Here is a 20,431-nt window from a genome sequence, read left to right as displayed (position 1 = left end):
ATTGTTTGTTTGTTTTAAAGAAATATTTTCTACCCCACATTTGAAACTGGATTTACCATGATTACTGCTCCTACGTTTCCTCATTCTTTTGGCAAAATGTAGTTTTTTTTCCCCAGTCGGAATGAATAAACAAACCAACATTTAATATTAATAACACTAACGATAATGAGTGCCATGAGAGAATGCAGCGGAGGCATTTCATCTATGTGAGAAGATTGCTTCAGTGCAGGTACTTGGACATCACAGCTGAGTGTGTGAAAACATTAATCATGCAGCCTCTCCTTCCAAACTAGTGACAGGTATGGTAATTATCACCGACGCACAAGCACAACACACGCAGCTGTAACTCCTGTTCGGCTGGCGCTTCTGTACCACGGGACGGGTGTGAATGAGCAGCATACCAGACTGATAAGCCGAACAGTGTAAGGTCAGAAGTATCACCACAACACGGGTGAGAGACGTGCACAGAAGGGAACAGGACACAGGAAGAAAAAAAAGTCAAGTGAAGCGGGAGATATCTACAGCAGCCAAATAAGGAAATAAAAAAACACAAGCAGGGGGGAAAAGAAGTAAAGGGAGATATGAGGAAAACATGATGACGAGAGACAGAAAGAAAAAGTGCAGCAAGAATATGAGAAACAGAAACTATGAATCAGCAAGAAGAGACGACGAACACTGAGTCAGAAAGAAAAAGGAAACAAGCGCCTCCACTCAATGTGACAAGAGAAAATTGGGGAGCTCAGCAACAAGTTCACCAGCCGTGGCACGTATCTCACAGCAATACCAGAAAGGTTAACAGTGAACAACATTCTTGAGTTTTTAATGACACTAATGTCAACCAATGGATTAGTAAGAATGTGGATGTTATTTGTTTTTTCAGTTCTATTTAAAACTGGTTTTTAAAACTTAATTGTGACACCAGGAAACACATCAGATCTTAATATTTTGAGATGCGGCATTTATGATTTTGAAGCCTAATAGATTAAGAATCAGAAGGATAATTCATCTATATATATTCATCAAAAAAAAATTACAGGTCACAAGCAACTAACTTTTCTGTTGTAAGAAAATGTATTTTAGATGCGCTTGCACAATTATACAAATAAGTAACATTACTAATTGTGAGGCCAAAAGCAAAGTGACGACAGAACCACATTCTGTAAACTACAACAAAGCACATTTTAATTTTCAGACAGGAGATCAGAATACAATTTTACTTAGGTTCCCCCCCTTTTTTTTCTGGCTCATTGGTGCCCATGCTTAATAAACCGTAGGGATGTTTACAGCTAATTTGTGGAGATACAACACCAGCTTTAATTCATTTCATGCATCGCCACATGAGGCATTGTAAGATGGAGGCTGGTGTTTTGCACAGTCTTACACAAGATAAATGTCCAGCATTATTAGGCCAGCGCTCCTGTAAGACGAGACCTGATGCAACCAGACATACACATGTGCACAGAAAGATAAAACACCAGAGTTTACTGTGGCTCTGTCGCTATTCATTAGGAGTTTCTGCTGGTCTGGTATAGAAGTTTACTTACTGAAGTTTGTCTCTTTTTCCTCTGATGATCTGGCTAGTGTGGAGCACTCCCACAGCGCAGTCACAGAACAATATGGCAGACATGCTTTCAGAGAAACTCTACAGTATGTCGTCTTTCTGCTTGGCTGTGCTTCAGGGTTTGGTTTATACTGAACAATTTTTTATAGCTTTGGACTATTAATAAACAGCGATCAGCTGCTTGTGTATAGGTGCAGCTTTGTTCAAAAACCCCTTTATCACTGTATCACTTGGTGATTTCTGCACTCGGTGTGTTAAGATAGAACCGGCCATTCGATGCTCACACAGGTGCAACTTGAAAAGCTAAAATACAATGTAAAAACGTTCTTTTTCCTGCAAGTTAATTCAAACTGAGAACTTTCCATGTATGTTAGATTTAAAGCCCAAATACATTTATTTACCAAGTCATAATGTTGGCTTATGTCATGAGAATCAAGCACGTTTCAGAAGAGTATTTTGTTTTCTAACAAAGTCTGTATAAATCCAACAATCAATTTAAAATGCTCTCAACTGGCATCTTCATGTTTTCTAATAACTTTACCATGTTACCCACATTCACTTTAAGTACAGTTGCACTTACTTTTGTATTTCTGCGCAGGCTCTTGAGAATATTTCTCCTTTTGGGATCTTCACTCTCCTCAATGGAGTTGTCCTTTTGGGCTCCCCCCTCATCGTGGCCAGTCTTAGGTGCACCGCCCATCTCATCGTCACTGCCGATGGAAAAGCTCGTCCGAAAACTGCTGAACTTTCCAAGGCGCTTGGATCTGTCTCTGTAAAGCTTCGGCTTCACCCCGATGGCTGACAACTTTCTCCTGCGTTCCAGGGAGCTGCTGTCAGCCTCGCTGTCCGACCCGTTCCCTGCAGCACTCCCATTGGCGTGACCTTTGTTGGCATTGCGTATGGTGATAATCTTGCCCTGCGTGCTGTCGTGAGGGACAGAGTAAATATTCTCCTCTTCTGTGGGTCGAGGTTTGCTCACAGCATCCAGGGGCTCTGCATAGTCTGAGGGGTCATAGCCTCCTTCACTACCTGGAGCCCATGTGACCGCTTGGGGCAAGGAGCGGCGGTTTGTGCCTCCTTGTTGGTCCATGTAGGGGCCAAGGTTAACCTTACGGACAGGTTTGGGCTTCACTTGGGGAGGAATCTTGTTGTTCAGCTTGCTCTCGAAAGTGCTGAGCTCAGAAATGACAGAGAAGTTATCACTTGAATCCAGATCTGGCAGCTTGAAACCTCCGAGGTGGGAGCCAAGACTGCCATCCTCTCTCAGGCTGGGGTAAGGTGGCGATGGGTCGATATCGTCCTCTGAGTCCATCAGGATGTTGACTGGAATGGGAGAGCCACAACGAGGGCTGATGCTTTCATTGGTACAAGCCTCAGCCACGTTATCATACATGTGTGTGGCCTCAACAATAGTGCGCTTTTCTATCACCTCCTTAAAGAAGGGATGGAAAAGGTCTATCTTATGAAGTCCTCCTACTACCCCACCATGCCCACAAATCACTGAGTTGAATCTGGCCTCTATTTCATGAGCCAGATCCTCTCCCTGACTGACTTGCTCCTTAGCTGATTCAGAGTCTGAAAGCTCCATCTGGCTCTCGGCTACGGCAAGCAGCTGGATTGGGATGATGTCTTGCACCTCACACAGGAAAGCACACAATGTCTCCATGGAAGCTTTGCGGCGAGCAGAGTAAACTGCAATGTAGCCATGGACTAGGCCAGTCTTGCGGAGGGAAAATGAGGAATGAAAGGAGAGCAATGACAGCTCTACGTTCTGCCTTTGACCTCCTATACTAAGATCCAGTAGAACAGACGTGCCACTGCTGAGGCTGGAGGCAGGCCGGCAATGTTGGGGCAACAGGAAAGGAGCTAAGAGTTGGTCTATGTCATAAGTGTCTCCACACATCAGGCACATGACTATTCTAAGATCTGGCTCAAGCCCCGACTGTGACTGAGAATCTCTAAAGGTGGAGGACGGAGGAGGTAAAGGTGGGGAACTGCTTCCAACGTTCCTCCGTGTTTCTAACAGGGCCCTCAGCATCTGGCCAATCTGCCTGTCACTGACATTTCGGCCGTACCCCATTCCTGGTGAGGCAGGGTCTAGGTAGGCACTCTGTAGCTTTCCAGCCACCTGCTGGCCTTGTTGTATCAGAGTTTGAGCCGTCTCCCCACCAATGTCTCCTATGGACCCCACCCCTCGCTTGGTGACCAGAAGGAGGGACAGCGGGAGGTGAGATAAGCTGTTTTCCCTTTCTCTTCTGCTAATAGTTGACTCTTTAAGTTTCTCTATACTCTCAACAACATATGAGAGAGATTCCTTTGAGTTGTACAAACATAGACAACCGTGGGGTGTAAAGGTTGGTGTGTGAAAGGAATTGACTGGCAGACGTACATTTCCCTCAATGGGACGAAGAGTTAACTCATACAGCTTGCCATCTAACACGTACCGGTCGTCACTGGTGCACAAAGCTCTTATCTCATTTGCCATCTCTCTGGCAAGCCCGTCTTTTCCGAGGATGACAAGATTTATCCTCTCTGCCCTGCCTCCTTCTAGTCTTGCACAGTCAGATGATGGGTAGCGGGTGGGGAATTTGGAGGCCAGAATCTGCTCTATCTTACTGTCCACACAGTGGGGACTGTTGGGACAGGTGTCCTTTGTAGGATGGTAGACAAAGTGGATATGTTTCAGTACTAGAGCATCCCTTTCCGCCTGCAGCTTCTGCAAAGCTTTGAATCTTAGCTCTTCTCCCAACAGCTCCTGAATGGCTCCCATTTTCTCTTTACTTGGTTTTGCATCTACTTCTAGCTCATAAAAAAGCTCAGAGTATTCAAGAAGCAGTTCTTGAAAGTCCTCTTTGGCCCGGTCAATGATTTCTTTCTGGTGTTTATTGTAGATGTCCAGATATTGTGTTTCATCCAACCACAGGTAGAAATCTTCATTCATGATGAAGCTGCGGGCCTCTTCCCATGGTTTTCCTGGTGTGATGAAAGGAGATACACTGAGCTTCTCTTTAAACTCCCACCTCATCTCAGCCCGTTTGCGTTCATTTCTTAGCTGCTCGAGGTGGGTCGCATAGATAGATTCAGCAGGAGGTGTCTCAAGAAGGTCCTGGGGGATTCGATCATCCTCCATATTATCAATGTGAGGTGTGATTTCCCAAGGGGTATCATCCAGCACTACAAACCACTGGGAGAAATCTCTCTTTGTCTCCAGGACCTTCTGAACTCCAGACCAGCTCAGGTGATCTATCTCATCCAACTCGGGTAGCAGCACAGAAAGTGCTTGTGGTAGTGTACTAAGATAGGCCTTCCTACGTTTTTCTATATGGTCTTGTTTGAGTCTATGCACATGCTGCTGGAAGAGCTTCTTGGCTTTAGCTGTTCCCTCAAGGAAAACATAATCCTTGTATTCTTGGGCTGACTGCATGCGATGACTGACAGCTGGCCATGTCTCATTGTGGTTCTTCACAATTCGGTTGACCAGCCACTCGTAGTGGTCTTTGGCTGAGGCAATCTGTTGACTCTGCTGTTTCAGTGCCTCAAAGTAAGGGATAATTTTGGGCTTTCCCCTACTCTTGTCTATTAGCTGAACCAGTGTAAGAAAGGCTAGCTCAACATTGACATTAGAGCGCGCTGATGTTTCTACCACCTGTAGGTTCTTCTTGGCTAGAGCAAAGGTGTGCGAGTCTTTAATATAGCGCTCAACTCCTTCATCGCATTTTGTGAGAACCAGCACCACAGGTTTCTTTGTTTTGGCTAGCTGGTTATAGAGGTTGGTGACAAACTTCATCTGGTCCTCAAAGCTACGGTTCATACCCCTGCTAACGTCCACACAGAGTAAATAGCCATCCACCATGAGCTTGCCTTCAGGCATCTGTTTCTGCTCAAAGTCCTGCTCTAGACCGAGCTGATCTGTGCAAAAGTACATCAGCTTTTCAGCCGAAGCCAGCTTGGTGGAAGCTGCCCTCTTGATGTAAGGCTGTAGTGCCGTGCTACGGTGTGGCTGGAATGTCTGATCATCAATGAACTCGGTCTGCTCCACCACATTCATACGACATTCGGGCCCCTCCTCCAGCGTCCTGCCAGCCTCTCCCCAGAACAGGAAGTGGTCATTGTTCACCACGCGGCCTCCAAAGTCACTGGTGCTCAGAACGGAGGTGTGGTCGAGGTGGAAATCATCCGCGCTTGGCCGGACAAAGCGGTTACAAAGGCAAGACTTGCCCACACCACATTGGCCTTTCTCCTTCTCTGTGCCGGACAGCCCAACCACGGCCAGGTTGTAGGTGGGTGCCCGGACATCTTGCTTTTTGGCCATCATTATCGCTGGCAGAGGCTCATCCTGCCATGCTGGCTGATAGCTCTAGGGAGAGGAGGATGCTGCCAAAGAAGCAGGGTTTCCATGCAAGATGACCTCACTGGGCTGGGGTCTGGCTCTGTAGGAGGGAGAGAAAGAGAGAGAACAGGGAGATATAATTAATCTGGAGAAATATAAAAAAAAAGCTAAATGCCAGGGTTTATTAGGAGAACTATTGTGTGTGTCTCATCTAAATTCCTTCTATGTGCCTATGCACTGTTAATAATGTTTAATCTGTGATCCTATTCCTCCACTGAAGGTTTCCTGAAAAGATTGAGGTCAGTGGCAAAGCTGCTGGAATGCTGCACATTACTTAACCCAGCTGTAGCTCAGTTTAAGGCAATTTTTCCCAGTTTAACTCATTTAATTTTAATGCTGCTGGGGCTGTACTGCGAACAGTGGCGGTTTCCCCATTTCAAACTCATGTTCATTGAGGCAAGCTATGTGTTTTGGCTTATTATCTGAGATCTAACAGCATAGCTGGTCATCTCCCTGCCAGCAACATAATGTGAGGTTTTCAGTGAGCAGACACACGAATGTGCACACAAGCACCACCATACACTTGTGTAAACAGGCACACTGAGCTCGCTGCGCCCCGAATGAAAGACACACACACAAGAAGATGAAAAGAGATAAGTGTTTCAGAGCTAAAGTTACTAATTGGCCAACTAGGGAAAGCCATCTGCATTTTAAAAGGCTGAATTGCCTGTTGGCTGACTCGTCTCTATCAAAAACATGTTTTCATATGTTCCCCACCAACTAGATCAGTCAGCTCATGTTATCATCACTAATATATATATATATAGTCTTTAATGACAGCATAAAAATCTTACTAAGCTGTAAGACAGCCAATAAACATGGGCTTGAAGCAAAAGACCACCCCCTCCTTGTCGAACTGAAGCATTAATGAAGTAAAACAGACATGTAAACCACTATTAATCATGAATAGCTCTTTGATAAAGAGCACAAAGGCAAACAAAGCCTACGTTGCTGCTGAATTGAGTTTGTCAGACGACAGAGAACTGTGGCTTCGTAAAGGCAGACTTCAAAGTGCAACACGACTACACCAGAGGGGTAGACAATGAAAAGGAAGCAGTAGGAGGAGTAAGGAACTCACTACAGCAAAAGTCACGGTAGATGAAAAAGCAACCTCGCAATTGCAATGTATTGACGACTGCATCTACTGTATACTTTATTTCTGAGCTTTGCTTGAAAAGCTGAGGGCCACCAATTGAAATTCAAAGCTGACAGTTTCACCAGAGCATTGAGTTGTGCTCAGCCAAATTCCAATCAGGCTGTGAATTAACATTGCAGAGGCAAGACCTGCACAGTGCTTCGCCAGGTGTATGACTCAGTGCCAGTAGAAAAGGGAATCAATATCAAAAAGACTGTCTTGTGTTTTGATATTGGCAGAGGAAACATCTAAAATGCATCAAAGCATCCACAGAGAGAGCAAATCCATGTAACAATGCGGCATGTATGCAGGTATGTTCAACTAAAATTGGATGGCCAGATGAGAATAGCAATTTCTTTATTTGTTAAGCGAGTTAATTGAAAGGTTTCCATTTGGAATTTAAGTATGAAGAACATCTGCACCTACTGTTGGCAGTGTTGTATTATTGTATAATAATTGGGTGAAAAAAAAAAAGCATTTTGATAAATGCCGTATCTTTTTCGGATAACTGAAATGGTGAATCTAGCCATACCATGGGACTTTCTACTGATCTGCATTTATGTGTCAAGTCTGTGACCAGTGAAGATTTTCTGTTGCAAAACCAGCGCCTAATACAGCCTTGTGTATATGAGAAATCTCCAGAGCAGTGGCCTCGAGGAGCTGAAGACCATCCAGCAGGTTAAAATCACACCTGTGCCTTGACCTAGTCATGTTCACATTACACAGTGCGCGGCATAAACTGCAATCAGCAACAAAAACACATGACCTGTTGCCCCCGGATTTGGTTCACTGGCTTAACAGAACATGCATTCAGCATGCTAATCATTTTTTTAATAAACCATATCTACATAATCCCTTCTCGGCTGCCGCTGACCAGCTTCACATATATGGAAAGGAAACATTGCATATAAAAATCTATTTAACATCAAGTCAACCACTTTAAATTCCTAGTGTCTTGGAACAGCTAATGGATTAATGATTTCAATTTAATGCTATTATAATTATGTGAGGCAGATTTCAATTAATCTGTTTAAAAGTGTTCATATTCTTCTTTGGAGTCGATCAATATGGGTCTTAGATAAGCTCTTAAGCTCAGTCAATGAAAATGTTGTTAAGTGTTCATCTGCATGCCGCTGTGACATGTCTAAAAAGCATTCTGCAGAACCGGGGGAGAACATATGCTTTGGATTTAAGTAAGCGAGCCGCGGCTCAATACCACATTAGGTGAAACGTCCCAGCGATCCCATATTAAAATGGACACATGTAACTTTGTATCTTATGAGATTGACACTTTGTATCACGTGTGAAATGGGTCACGTCAGTGGCCAGCTGTGAGAGTCGGGATTACATACAGTCAAACACTCTGAACGTCCATATGGAGCTGGAGGCAGGCCGAGCTCAACACTCACACAGATGTACTCCTCACATCTGCTTTGGTGACCCCACCTATCATTTTTTAATAATGTTCGCGCGTGCACATTGCGCATGTGACCCTTTCAGTTTGTGGGCGTTTTGTGACGTCAGCTTACATACACACTGCAGCACACTGCATATTGTGTGTGTGTGTGTGTGTGTGTGTGTGTGTGTGTGTGTGTGTGTGTGTGTGTGTGTGTGTGTAAGACACAGGGCTGTGGCTTTTGCGTTTATCTTAAAGGAGACATATCATGCTTTTAAATCCTTCCTTTTTACATATAAATCATACAGTTGTGGTCTATACAACGCGGAACTGCAATGCTTGGGTCTGAATTCCTCATTATTAGAGCTCCACAGGCCCCTTTTCAACCCCTTTTCTGATGTGCTTCTGAGAGCAACTCGTTTTGGGGCGGTCTCTTCAAATGCAAATGAAACACTTCATACCCCGCCTCCTCTCCAGGTTGCAGAGGTGATACTCGGTTCAACGCCACCCTGTTCGGCCATCTTTGTAGTTTGATAGAACAGATACAATTATCTAGCGGCGCAGAAACTTTATATTCACACATTATTTACAAAATGTCAACAACGGAAGATTTGTCCATCCAGCCATACATGTTGGAGCCAGAGTCGGACCCGGCGGAGCGAGATGAAAATGACGATGATGCACCTACAGAACAACGTCTTCATATGGATGTAACACAATGGTGCGTTATTATATTTACACTAACTTCTCCATCCATGCCCACTACTACAATACTGCCTGTATTACAACGACTATTTAACACAGAAGTTACATTATAATCTAAAACGAGCACACAGCGCTAACATATGAAGACGGTGCAACTGCTAATGCTAACAAAACAATGACAGGGACGTCTTATCATCACACTTTTTAGCGTTATATACAGCTTACCGAAGTGCTCTGTTCGTCGTCTCCATAGATAGAAGGAACTGACCGCTCAATCAGACCAAGTCTTTCGGCAAATCCTTCTTTATACTGGCGGAGGTTGCTGAAGCAGTCGTCCTTAAAGTGATTCGCGCACACAAAAATGACCTTACCCACAGATGTGGGTACATTTCTGTGAAAAATAAAACTCAACCAGGCACTTCGAAAAGGTTCTGATGCTGGGAGACGGTGTAACGAAGCTTGTGGGTTACTACATCCAACAACCGAATATTTAGACTTATCCTCTCGTAACTTTGGTTGGACTACAAAATCGCAGTGAGAAACAAAAATGGCGGATTGCTCGAAATGTCGATGTCCTAATTTGGCAGTTCCGCTGAGAATACTGTGACGTCATTGTTCAAAAAACGTAATAGAGAATAGAAAAATCGAAACCGATCGCAAAATATGATCAAAACAGAATATAAAGATATCAACGGAGCACCTGAAGAGACTACTTTGAACTTTTCTGTACTTCTAAACACTCTAAATATACAACAAAATGCATTTAAGGGCTAAAAAAAAGTGGATTTAGCATGATATGTCCCCTTTAAAACAACAGAATTGACAGGAAGCAGTTGTGTTTGAGAGAGTCTGGGGCCGCGGTCTCCCTATGCACTGTTCTTTTAACTGAAGCAGGGGTTAACATGTAGCTCGGACATGACCATCCAAAAACTATTTTCTCAATCAAAGTAAAGAGGGGCTGCCAACTGTGACACATCAACGGTGAAACCGATGCAATTATCTCTAAACTCCCACACCCTGGCATACTTTGCCTCGTGTTAAGCTGTACTTTCTGCTGAGTGCTGGACTCGTCGTACTTTCACAATGAAAGAAATTGACTACGTTGTGGATGCATTTGCTAAAAAGTTATTTATTTATTAAAAACCCTGCAACCATATCATTCATATTAAAAGTTATACAAAGCTTGATTAACATTAACAATGCATCCTTTACTATCATCAGGGAAATTATGACTGGTCCCAGATTTAGTCTGAAGCAGAGTACATCAATACAGCTCACATAGCCAATGTCAACAATAAGTGCTGTAAGAGGGGATACAGAAAAATAATTAGTCCTGGAAGTGGAGGTATGGCCTCCACAGTCCCGATGTCAAAATCATATAGTCTGTCTGAGATTACATTCATTACATTTCCTTCAAGAATTTCCCTCTGGGATTGATTAAGTATTTCTATTCTATTCTATGAAGAGAGAGAAACAATTGGATTCAAAAACAGTGATATGTTTTTGGGTGCAAAGGCTAATCGCACTGGATGCAGATTTCTCTTCACCCTCTAGTCTTACTTAGCATTGTGCAAAAGATTTAGATGTGACATAACATTGGAGTGTATCAGTTTTAAACTCCACTTATTTCACTTATAATCATGATTTTGTCTCCATAATTGCATGGAATAGGGCACGCTGAGGAAACACCTATCCACCCCTTCCACCCTCTGTCGGTAACTCCTCTGGTTTTGAGGCAAATGGCACCGTGTGTCAGTCTACAGAATCGATGCGACTCTTCACGAAATGCCATGGTTTAGAAAAAAGCAGCAGAAAGAAAACAAAAAATTTAAAATGCATTACTGACTGCTGCAAAAAAGGAATACATTTCCTCTTTCCTACACCGACGTCGCTGCCCGTGTTAAGCGAGCCTCAACACAGCAGACCAGCTGCAGAGGAGTCAGGCAACCAGTCTCCCAGTTCGCCCCGAGGCCTGGTGTCTGCTGCGCATGTCCACTCACATACCAGTGTCTCGGGGCCTCGGATTGCACTGGGTAACGGCATAGATCGGTTAGGAGCCGCTTGTGCGTCTGCCTGTGACCCTGAAAGTGGGAGATAAGAAGAGAAGAGGGAAGGGGGCTCGGGGGAGGTGAAGGAGATGCAGGAAGGAGAGGAAGGCATTGGTGAAGGCAGCAGAGGTTGGGAAGTTAGCGGATGGGGGGTATAGAGAAGAATGGATACCAGAGGAAGGGGAGAGGGGTCAGCGGCCTGGGTCATGTGAGCGGCATACTGGAATCCCCCGAGGGAAAAGGGGCAGGGCGTGGTGAGGTCTAGATGGCTAAAGGGTCAGGGTCTAACCCATCACGCCCCCCACCACCACCACCCCCGCCTAATTACAGCTGCAGCCTTTCCAAACACCACATCTCACATTTGCTCCCCTTGATTCGACACTCATCATTCTTAGAAACATTATGAGTTACGTCAGAGTTAAACTGTTGAAACAAGGTACTCTCGCTTTTTCTAGGTCACCCGCTGACTCAAGGACAAGCGGAGCTGAAGAAGATAGGATGCGTCCGTAGAGGTATTGGAGTGCAGCCTGAAGCTAATGTTGGGGCGGCGGGGCATGAAGTTCATCATAACACGTGCTACAAAGGGCAGCAGGGGAGAGGCAGTGTTCACTGCCCATGAGCAGAAAGCATGTAGCCTTCATGGGGTGGCTGCATTCCTTTCATGACAGAGCTCCACCACTTATTCGCAAAGCACAGGGCAAGAGTTTGGAGTAACTGTCAGTCTGCTCTGCTTTGAAACCCCTCATTGAATTGACATGTTAACATAAATAAGGAGAGTACCCAGTGATTAAATCACGGCTGACAGCAAGATTTATGAGGTGAGAGTTTGAGGAAAACTCTGTTGAGGGAACTAACTTATGAAAAGCATGAGTCTGTTGTCAAGTGTTTTACATGATGAACAATAAATGCAGACAGTCAAAAAGAAGCTCTGACAATAGCATATAACATAACTTTGATATGATATGGAAACCAAAATTGACTAAGTTCTGAAAAAAAAGTTGTGGAAGTTGAAATTACAAATACTCACATTATTGCAGACAATAAAATCTTTTCATATTATATTCTTTATTATATTAATAATACTAATATTTATAATAGCTTAAATTTGTTTTCCAGAGCTATTTTTTCATGGGTATATAAGTGCAGGTGCACTGTCGTTCTTTGAACTCCTTATGCAGGTCTGGGTCCTTGTCCCTCAGGTGTTTAGCCAGGTCAGTAGTGTTTCCACCTTTGGCCAGACATGTTCTCAAACACTGTTTGCACAGTGGTGCTTCGGTGTTGATGGCGACACCGTGCTCATTTGTTTTGAAGCCAAAGTACTTCCATATAGCACTTGGCGCACCTGTTTCTACAAGTTACAGCCCTCTCTCTCTCTGTCTCTCTCTCGCTATCTCTTTCTCTGTGTGTGATGCACTCTTTCTTTTTACGGTGTTTCCACGGGTCGTTTGAGACGCAAACGCCATGTCATTTACGCATGCGCACCCGGTACTCTTTTCAAAGTACAAGCTCGGTTGGGAGAAGATTGTTTTGAAAATACGTTGTTTTGACTTTTATTTTGAAGTGGTGTAGGTCGAGTATGAAGCGCTGCGCAGTTGCGGACCGGAGAAACCGGAGTGCAAAAAAAATAAAATAAAATAAAATAAAATAAAATAAATAAATAAAAGAAACCGGAGCGCTGTTTTCCGCACTTTGGATTGTCCGAAACAAGTCAGAAAGAGGACCAGCCCGCCGACGCTTAACCCACAGAGAGACTGACGACTCTCCTTAGTGCAAATTACAACACAGGGACGCTACACAGCCACGTAAATAAATTAAAAAAAAGATACCGTTACCAGCCGCGCCCAGTATAGTATTGTTTTAAAGGCGTCAGTACCGCAATACCATTACAATACCGGTATACCGAACAACCCTACTGTGTGGTTAATTAGCCACTTCTCTACATACAGCTTAGTTAAGCAGTGAAATGCGTTTTGCACACTGACATTTGTGCATTTATGTTTGAAATGATGACACACACGTGTGCGTTCAAAAGCTAATTTTAGTAGAAGTTGTATTTGACTGCAAAATTTCAGCCCTCCTTCCACCTCTTCTGAAAACTGCTACATAGCCCAGTTTCCCAGCATGCCCTCTGGTTGTACAGTAATATACACTCAGGAAGGCTGGGAGTTGACAGAAACAAAGGTCATGAAATAGTCATGAAGCAGTGTGATGGTGGTGATGATGATGACAGAGAGAGAGGCAGCAGGGGAAAAGAAAAGTCTGTCTCTCTCTTATTCTCCAGGTTACAAGAGTGACCGCCCTCTCAAAAATGTTTTTCGCTTTTTTCCCCCCCGTCTTCCCTTGGTATGATGTAAGTCATCAACTAGTTCCACTTCTATTCTCTTCTCTTGTATCACTTCTTGCTTTTTGTCTCGCCCACAATATTACCATAGTCGTATAGATTTCCCATCCCCATCTGTCAAGACATTTTTTGTTTTTTTCATTCGGCATCGTCTCTCTCCCCATCACACACCCCTTTTCTTTCCCTCTCTGGAGACTTGCTGTCCATTAGTAGCATACTAGGGTCGCGGTCCGAAGGGCTGTGGGTGAGTGGGGGCCGTTCTTACACCGACACCACATCCTGCTTTCTCAGTGGAAAACTTCACAGGAAGATATTTGTAGGGGATGATGAATGTGGTATAAACGCTAATTGAGGACATCCCAAGTAACATAAAATAAATACACATTCTCAAGTGGTGATGCACAAACATGTTAAACAGTCAAATAAATATATGTGACATAAGCAGTTTCTCTACTGAAAGCAGAAGTTTTTTTTGTCTTTTCCTCGAATGTGGCACGTCCATCTATCACTCACCAAACAGGAAATACAAATTTCCTTACTCGTTCCATCTGCTGCCTGCATGCATCAACAGAAGACATAAACAACACAATTGTGCCATTGTTAATCCATTTCACATGTGGACAAGCAAACAAAACACAGCGAGCAAGTCACACAAGCATGTAACTGCAATAAATTATTCCTATAGGGAGAAAAACTAACCACAGAAGCTCAGGACAGCCTTGAATCTATTAACCTAAAAATCCATTTACATCACACAATATAGGAAATCTCATGTTTAAAGGAGCGAGAGTAAGAAAAACACGTCTGCTCTCCAACAGAGAGAACAGCACAGCAGCAACCAAACAGCCATCACATATTCAGGTCGTGATCCAGGAGAATTGGTCAGTTGTGACTGGGATTACAGACACTCTGTGGATTAGCTACGCTTTTTTGCATCTTTCCATTTGCGGGATCACAAGTGATGCAGTTTGTGCATTAGTGTGATCCGATGGCATGGTGATATAACCTCGTAAAAAAAAAACCCACCACAGACAGAAACGACAAATCCCCCTACAATGCTGCTCAGTCACAAAGCAAATTTGCATACTGACTCATGTGCACAGGTAACTCCACTAAACACAGAATAACTCCATCGTCCGTATCTTCTGACTGCGGGTCAAGGCAGGATACACTCCGGACGGGTCACCAGTCCATCATCACATCCTTGGTTGTGATCAACTCGAAAGCTACAACTCATTTATTCCAAGGAAGTGACCTCCGAAATGAGAAATCAGGAACTGAAATGCACCATGAGTTACTGATAGACCCCGAGCAAAGCAAAGCAGACACACAAACAGGAGGAGGAAGGATGCTGAGTAAGTGCAGGAGGGAAAGAGTACGTCAACAAAAAATTAATAAAAAGAAGAGAAGAGACTAAACTACATTCAGTGTATGTCTGAACTCTGAGTGAACATTTGAAGAAGTTCACGCTGAGGAAAGAGCAAGGTTTGAGTCAGACAAAAAAAAAAGGGGGGGGATCTTGAGATAATGAAGAGCCTATTTAGAGAGCAAAAGAGGAGAGTGAGAAGGAGTGAGGCTCTGTGGGTTGACCTCTGTACAAGAAGGCCTCACTGATAGCAGAGCTAAATATAATGTGCTGGAAACATGGACAGTGACAGATATAATTTCAAACTACTAACACACACACACACACACACACACACACACACACACACACACACACACACACACACACACACACACACACACACACACACACACACACACACACACACACACACACACACACACACACACACACACACACACACACACACACACACACACACACACACACACACACACACACACACACACACACACACACACACACACACACACACACACACACACACACACACACACACACACACACACACAAAATATTCAGATAAGGTCATTTCTCTCCAAGCTGACAGAAAGCCAAGTGAAAAGTGTCCACTAACTGACACCAGCTCTCTCATTCTAATGACCAGAGCTGATGATTAACTTCATTAATTATGAGAGAAATACTGAGAAATACTGCCAAAAAAAAAAGTTATTTTAAATTTCATTATTTCAATTTGAAAAATCATATTTTCCTTGACATAAAGCAGAGTGCTATTTATATTATCTCCTGTCATTTCTTACCAGTAACCATGGTCTCGATAATAATTGATTTTATTTTGACAAGGTTTTGTAATTGAATGCAATATGAAAGTAATGAAGAAAAATTCAAATGATAAAAGAAGCTGCAGCGAAGAAGCGTGAAACCTCCCAACTGACACCCACACAAGGTTTCTGTTGCTCATGGACTCAAATGACATTGCCAGCTAAATCTTTTCATGTGAAATACATCAGAAAGACCATCAGGAACCAAAACTTCCTGGTTTTAGAGTTACATGTCAGAGTTGGCAGCTCGGCTTCACTTAGATGTTGAGATACATTTTTTGTTTTTTCTTCTTCCCATTTTGCTGGTGAAGAATCTTTAATCACTGCAAGAGAGAGGTAGATCTGATCTCTACTACTATAAAAAAATAGCAGAAGAGAGAATTAGAAATGTCTGATTGGAAACAGTTTGTGGTAGTTTTACTCCATTGCATTTATAGATGAAACAACGTCTTGAAGTTTAGTGAGAAAGTATAGGATACGGTTTAGATTAGTGTTGTTTTATATTTGTCAACAATCGAACAATCGTCGCCATATACAGTTACCACAAAAAGTATTATCAGAAGCAAACAGGGTGTCAACATAATAAGTGGTACTTCCAGGAACTAAGTAATGGAAAACATCTCCAAGACAAGAAGGTGGTGCATAGAAACATTTGGACCAGAAATTCCCTGTTCAACTGGATACACAACATAAACAACAACAACTGCTTTGCATGCGATGTCAGAGAGACAGACAGGCCTGTGTTTCCATTTGGCACAAAAGCTCATCTGTGGTCTCTCTCTCTCTCTCTCTCTCTCTCTCTCTGTCTCTCTCTGCCAGGCTTGAACCGCCGTGCTCCTCATTTCTTTCAGCGCCTCTGGCCCTTGTGTAATTCCACCTATATATTTCTCGGTCTCTGTCTTAGCGTGTCTCTGCCGTGCTCGGCTTCTCTCGGTCTCCTCCTGCAGTATAACCCCGCCGCTTCAGCCCTCCGTCTGAGCGGCAGACTGTATGCTGCTGTTATTAGCATACATCTGATCCCTGCTCTGCCGTCAGGCGGCCTGTCAGCCTCGGCACAACTGTATGCACACATCTAGACATCCAATACGGCCGCCTCGTCCTCACAGCCAAACACTGCTGCAGCAGCACAAACAAACAGCCACAACACAAGACGGATGTACAGACCACACGCAAATATGTCCAACATGCTCAACAGGAGAGTATTAAATGTAGACACAGGGCTTCGGAACTGTACACACAAACACACCGGCGTTTGTGGTCTAAATATGACAATGTTTTGCTGAGGGGGGATTGGCAGGTGGGTCTTCAAACTCAGCTGGTAATCTTCCACCTGAATGAGCCTCCAACTCTAATTGCTGGTGTAACTGCATTGATAGCAATGGGATGTGTGTGGGTGTGTGTGTGTGTGGGGGTGTGTGTGTGTGTGTAACTAAGGTTTGAGATGTCAAACTCTAGACAGGCAACTTTGTGAATAAATTTAAGCGTGTCATTAATAATCTGTGTAAGTGATTTTCTCGGGAGCTTCATGTGTTTATCTGTAGTTGTTTTTTTGGATACTTGGATGCATATTTTGTGGTTTGTCTTGTAAAAGAGATAATTATCTCCACAGTCAAGTAAAGTTAAATAAAATATAGATATATTTTTGGATTATGTACAGTGCATGCTCATGTCTTGGCGCATCATTATAAAGTGAGAATTCCCTCTCGCCTATCTTCGATACGCAAAAAACTATTTTTTTAAAAAAGAGATTGATTCAAAAAAGCTCTTAAACCACATTGAGCACAGCAGTACCGTTAAGTCCAAAACAAACCGCCCTGCTTTTCTTTCAAGAATTACGTACCCACTGCTGCTCTCTGACGTCTGTGTGGAACGTAGGAGAACGACTTCATAAAGCAAATAATATTTCTACATTTTCAATAAGTCGATTCAGTGACTCGCTCTTATTCACCTTTCCACTCCCAGGCAAAAAAAAACAAACAAAAGAACAGATGATTTCTGAGCAGCAGAATTAAACGTTCAGTTTAATTGTTATTATTAACCCATTTTCAGCAGCACACTAATCCTTAGCCAGGCTGAGTGCCTAATAGATGTGCTGGGTGTGTTTTCCAGATGGTGAACAAGATGGCAAAGCTGCGTAACCACTCAGAGCGATGCTGCTGCCACCAGAGTTTAATTTCTATCACTTTATCTGCTGGAAAGACTGGAATGTCCAGACTAAACTTGCAACATGGCCTTGATTGCACAGCCACGCGGCTTCTTTTGTGTTGTTTGACAGTGGAATAGTGCGGCACACTGTACAGGCTGTGCGCGCCCGTGTGTGTTTTGCATTTTCAGCTTCCTGCTTTGGTTAGTTGGAGGTAAAAGAAAGAAAAAGATTACAGCGCTGAGAAAAATGATGATCTCAACATGATGAGTCTGGTGAAAGTTACTGAAAATGAGAACTTGATTACACCGACTGGCCACTTCTTCATGAAAGCAGTGTTACTTTACTAGTGGCTGTAATTTTGGGTGATTTTCACTTCTCCTTCAATTAGGATGTGGTGTTGTTGGGATACATTAGCTGAGCCGTCGGCACTCTGTGGGTCAGCCTGATGACTGATTCGCTCATTAAGATCAGTTTAAGTTTTCTTGGTGAGTTGGAAGTTAAATTTTTTGGGGGGAAAATGGTGTTGCACACACGTTATTTGGGTTAATAGTCTTTAAAATCCCAAATTTTGATCTACACGTGCTCCTGTGAAAGCCATTCAATTTTCTGTGGTGACGTAGAATGAATGGATGAGAAGAAATTAATGGTGAAAAAAAAGAAAGAAGCGGCAAATAACCGGGCTGAGATAAAACACCAAGTAAAACCGGGGCTCGCATCATATGAAGGTCGGCTACTGCTCATTTAAGGCTGTAAGAACATCACACAGGTACTGTGAGGTGAAAAGCAGATGTAACTGTTTTAAGGTTCAACTGGAGTTACATTCAGTAACTAAAAGATTACTGCCAAACATTTCAGGCATTACAGTAATGCAGCGGTACCCCAGGAGAGACAATATTCTCTCGTTGACCTTTAACTACACTGCATAAATAAATACATTTCTACTTGGGCTCAATTAGCCTTTACAACAAGTGTATTGTGCTGCAAATGGTGAGCCATTAATACAATTCAACATCTGTTCAACACACAGTTTTTAGAAGGGGGAAAAAAAAAAAAAAAAAAAAGCTGTCATTATTTAACATTTTGTTTAGTCTATTAACATTTAAATTAAATGAGCACATTCATTTTCATTCCTCTTAAGAAAATAAAGAATAGTGCTGCTCGACTCTTTCCATCTGCACATGTAACATTTAAGCTTTGTATATAATTGTGTCGTAATCCCTGCAGGGAGATCTTACATCGCCCAGAGATGATCCAAACTGTTTCTAGGTGACAGATGGTTTTCACACACACAGACAGCCACCTAACACCTACACCATATGCCGCAACATAGATACAACACGTTCACACGGTATACACATGCCCACGAACTAGTATGATCTCGAAAAGAAAACAAGTTTAAAATTGTTTATTTTCATTCAATAAATGTCTGTCTTGCGTTTATGTTGACCAACACTTAACTTGCCGCTGTATTATTTCAAAGTAAAACAATTCAAATTGTGCATGTTTACTAAAATAAAGCACATAAACTCATCCCTTTAAATTAATTCGCCGTCATAAATCTCTACTTCCTCCCGGTAGATGTGCTCAGTCATGATTTGGCCCTCTGGTAGCGGTGATGAAACATTTGCCGTGCTCACAATTATCTGAGCTGCCCATCCCTGTCCTCTTGTATAGGCCTGTTACACTTGCCGTTAGCCATAAGTCATCTTATGATTTGAATTCAATTAGGTTAACGAAAAATTCAGTCATGAACTAATGCTTTGCAACAAAATGAATATTAGTTTTAAAGTACACTTAATCCTCTTTCGTCATGATTTCTTGTAAATCTTTACAGGAAGTGTAACATGCCAGAGAAGAAGCAAACAAATCCGTGGGTTAGGTGAACCATTACACCCCGGCTGTACACGCCGACAAACTAAGTGTTGTAATTGTGGCCGGTGCCGGCGGCGACGGTACATCACTATGAGACTGTGAACGCAACACCACATGTGGCGTGTTCCCGTCATGTTCTCATGTGTGGAGTCTAGGTGCTAATGGGCCGGTCTGCGTGTCGTCGTAGCATCATCACACCCTGCCAGTGGCGAAAGCGGACAAATTAGTCAATAAGTGCTACCTTCTCTTGAATCTCCAGTCAATCCTCTCAGTCCTCTGCTGCTCTGTCAAAGGCTAATAAAGCAGCCAGCAGTAATAAAACGGTACGCCTGGACGCGGCCCCGCCAATGGCTTTGGACAGCCTGTCCAATAATTAAAGGTACACCCCAGATTCACACAACAGTAGGAAGCAGAGCGGCTACACTGGCTTTGTTTGTGTAATTATTTGTTATCAATGGGTTGGATGATTTTTTTTTTTTCCCCATACCTACAAAAAAAGAATTGACTGAGCACATTATCCTTAAAAGTGCTCTCTGGAAGGGGGGGGGGGGGATGGATTTTAAGACTACAAATAGTTTTGAAAGCTTGTATTGATGCCAGAGCAGAATTGTATTTTTTCATTTTGAGCGGTTCAAAGAAAAATAAAT

At 43.1% G+C, this 20,431-nt stretch overlaps 1 protein-coding gene across 2 annotated transcripts in view; it reads right to left on the bottom strand.

Moving 5' to 3' along the window:
- arhgap35a (Rho GTPase activating protein 35a) overlaps positions 1-20,431 on the bottom strand; it is a 67,315-nt gene that overhangs the window by 16,599 nt on the left and 30,285 nt on the right. For both annotated transcript variants that reach the window (XM_080459262.1, XM_080459263.1), the window contains exon 2: positions 2,142-5,991. In XM_080459262.1, the coding sequence (XP_080315388.1) occupies positions 2,142-5,876 (3,735 nt within the window). In that variant the 5' untranslated portion in view covers positions 5,877-5,991. The remainder of the gene's footprint in view (positions 1-2,141; positions 5,992-20,431) is intronic.

Source organism: Lipophrys pholis (assembly GCF_963383615.2).
Source record: "Lipophrys pholis genome assembly, chromosome: 3".
Taxonomy (NCBI): Eukaryota; Metazoa; Chordata; class Actinopteri; order Blenniiformes; family Blenniidae; genus Lipophrys; species Lipophrys pholis.
The sequence above is the reverse complement of the archived record's forward strand: the minus strand, read 5'-3'. Positions and strand labels throughout refer to the sequence as shown.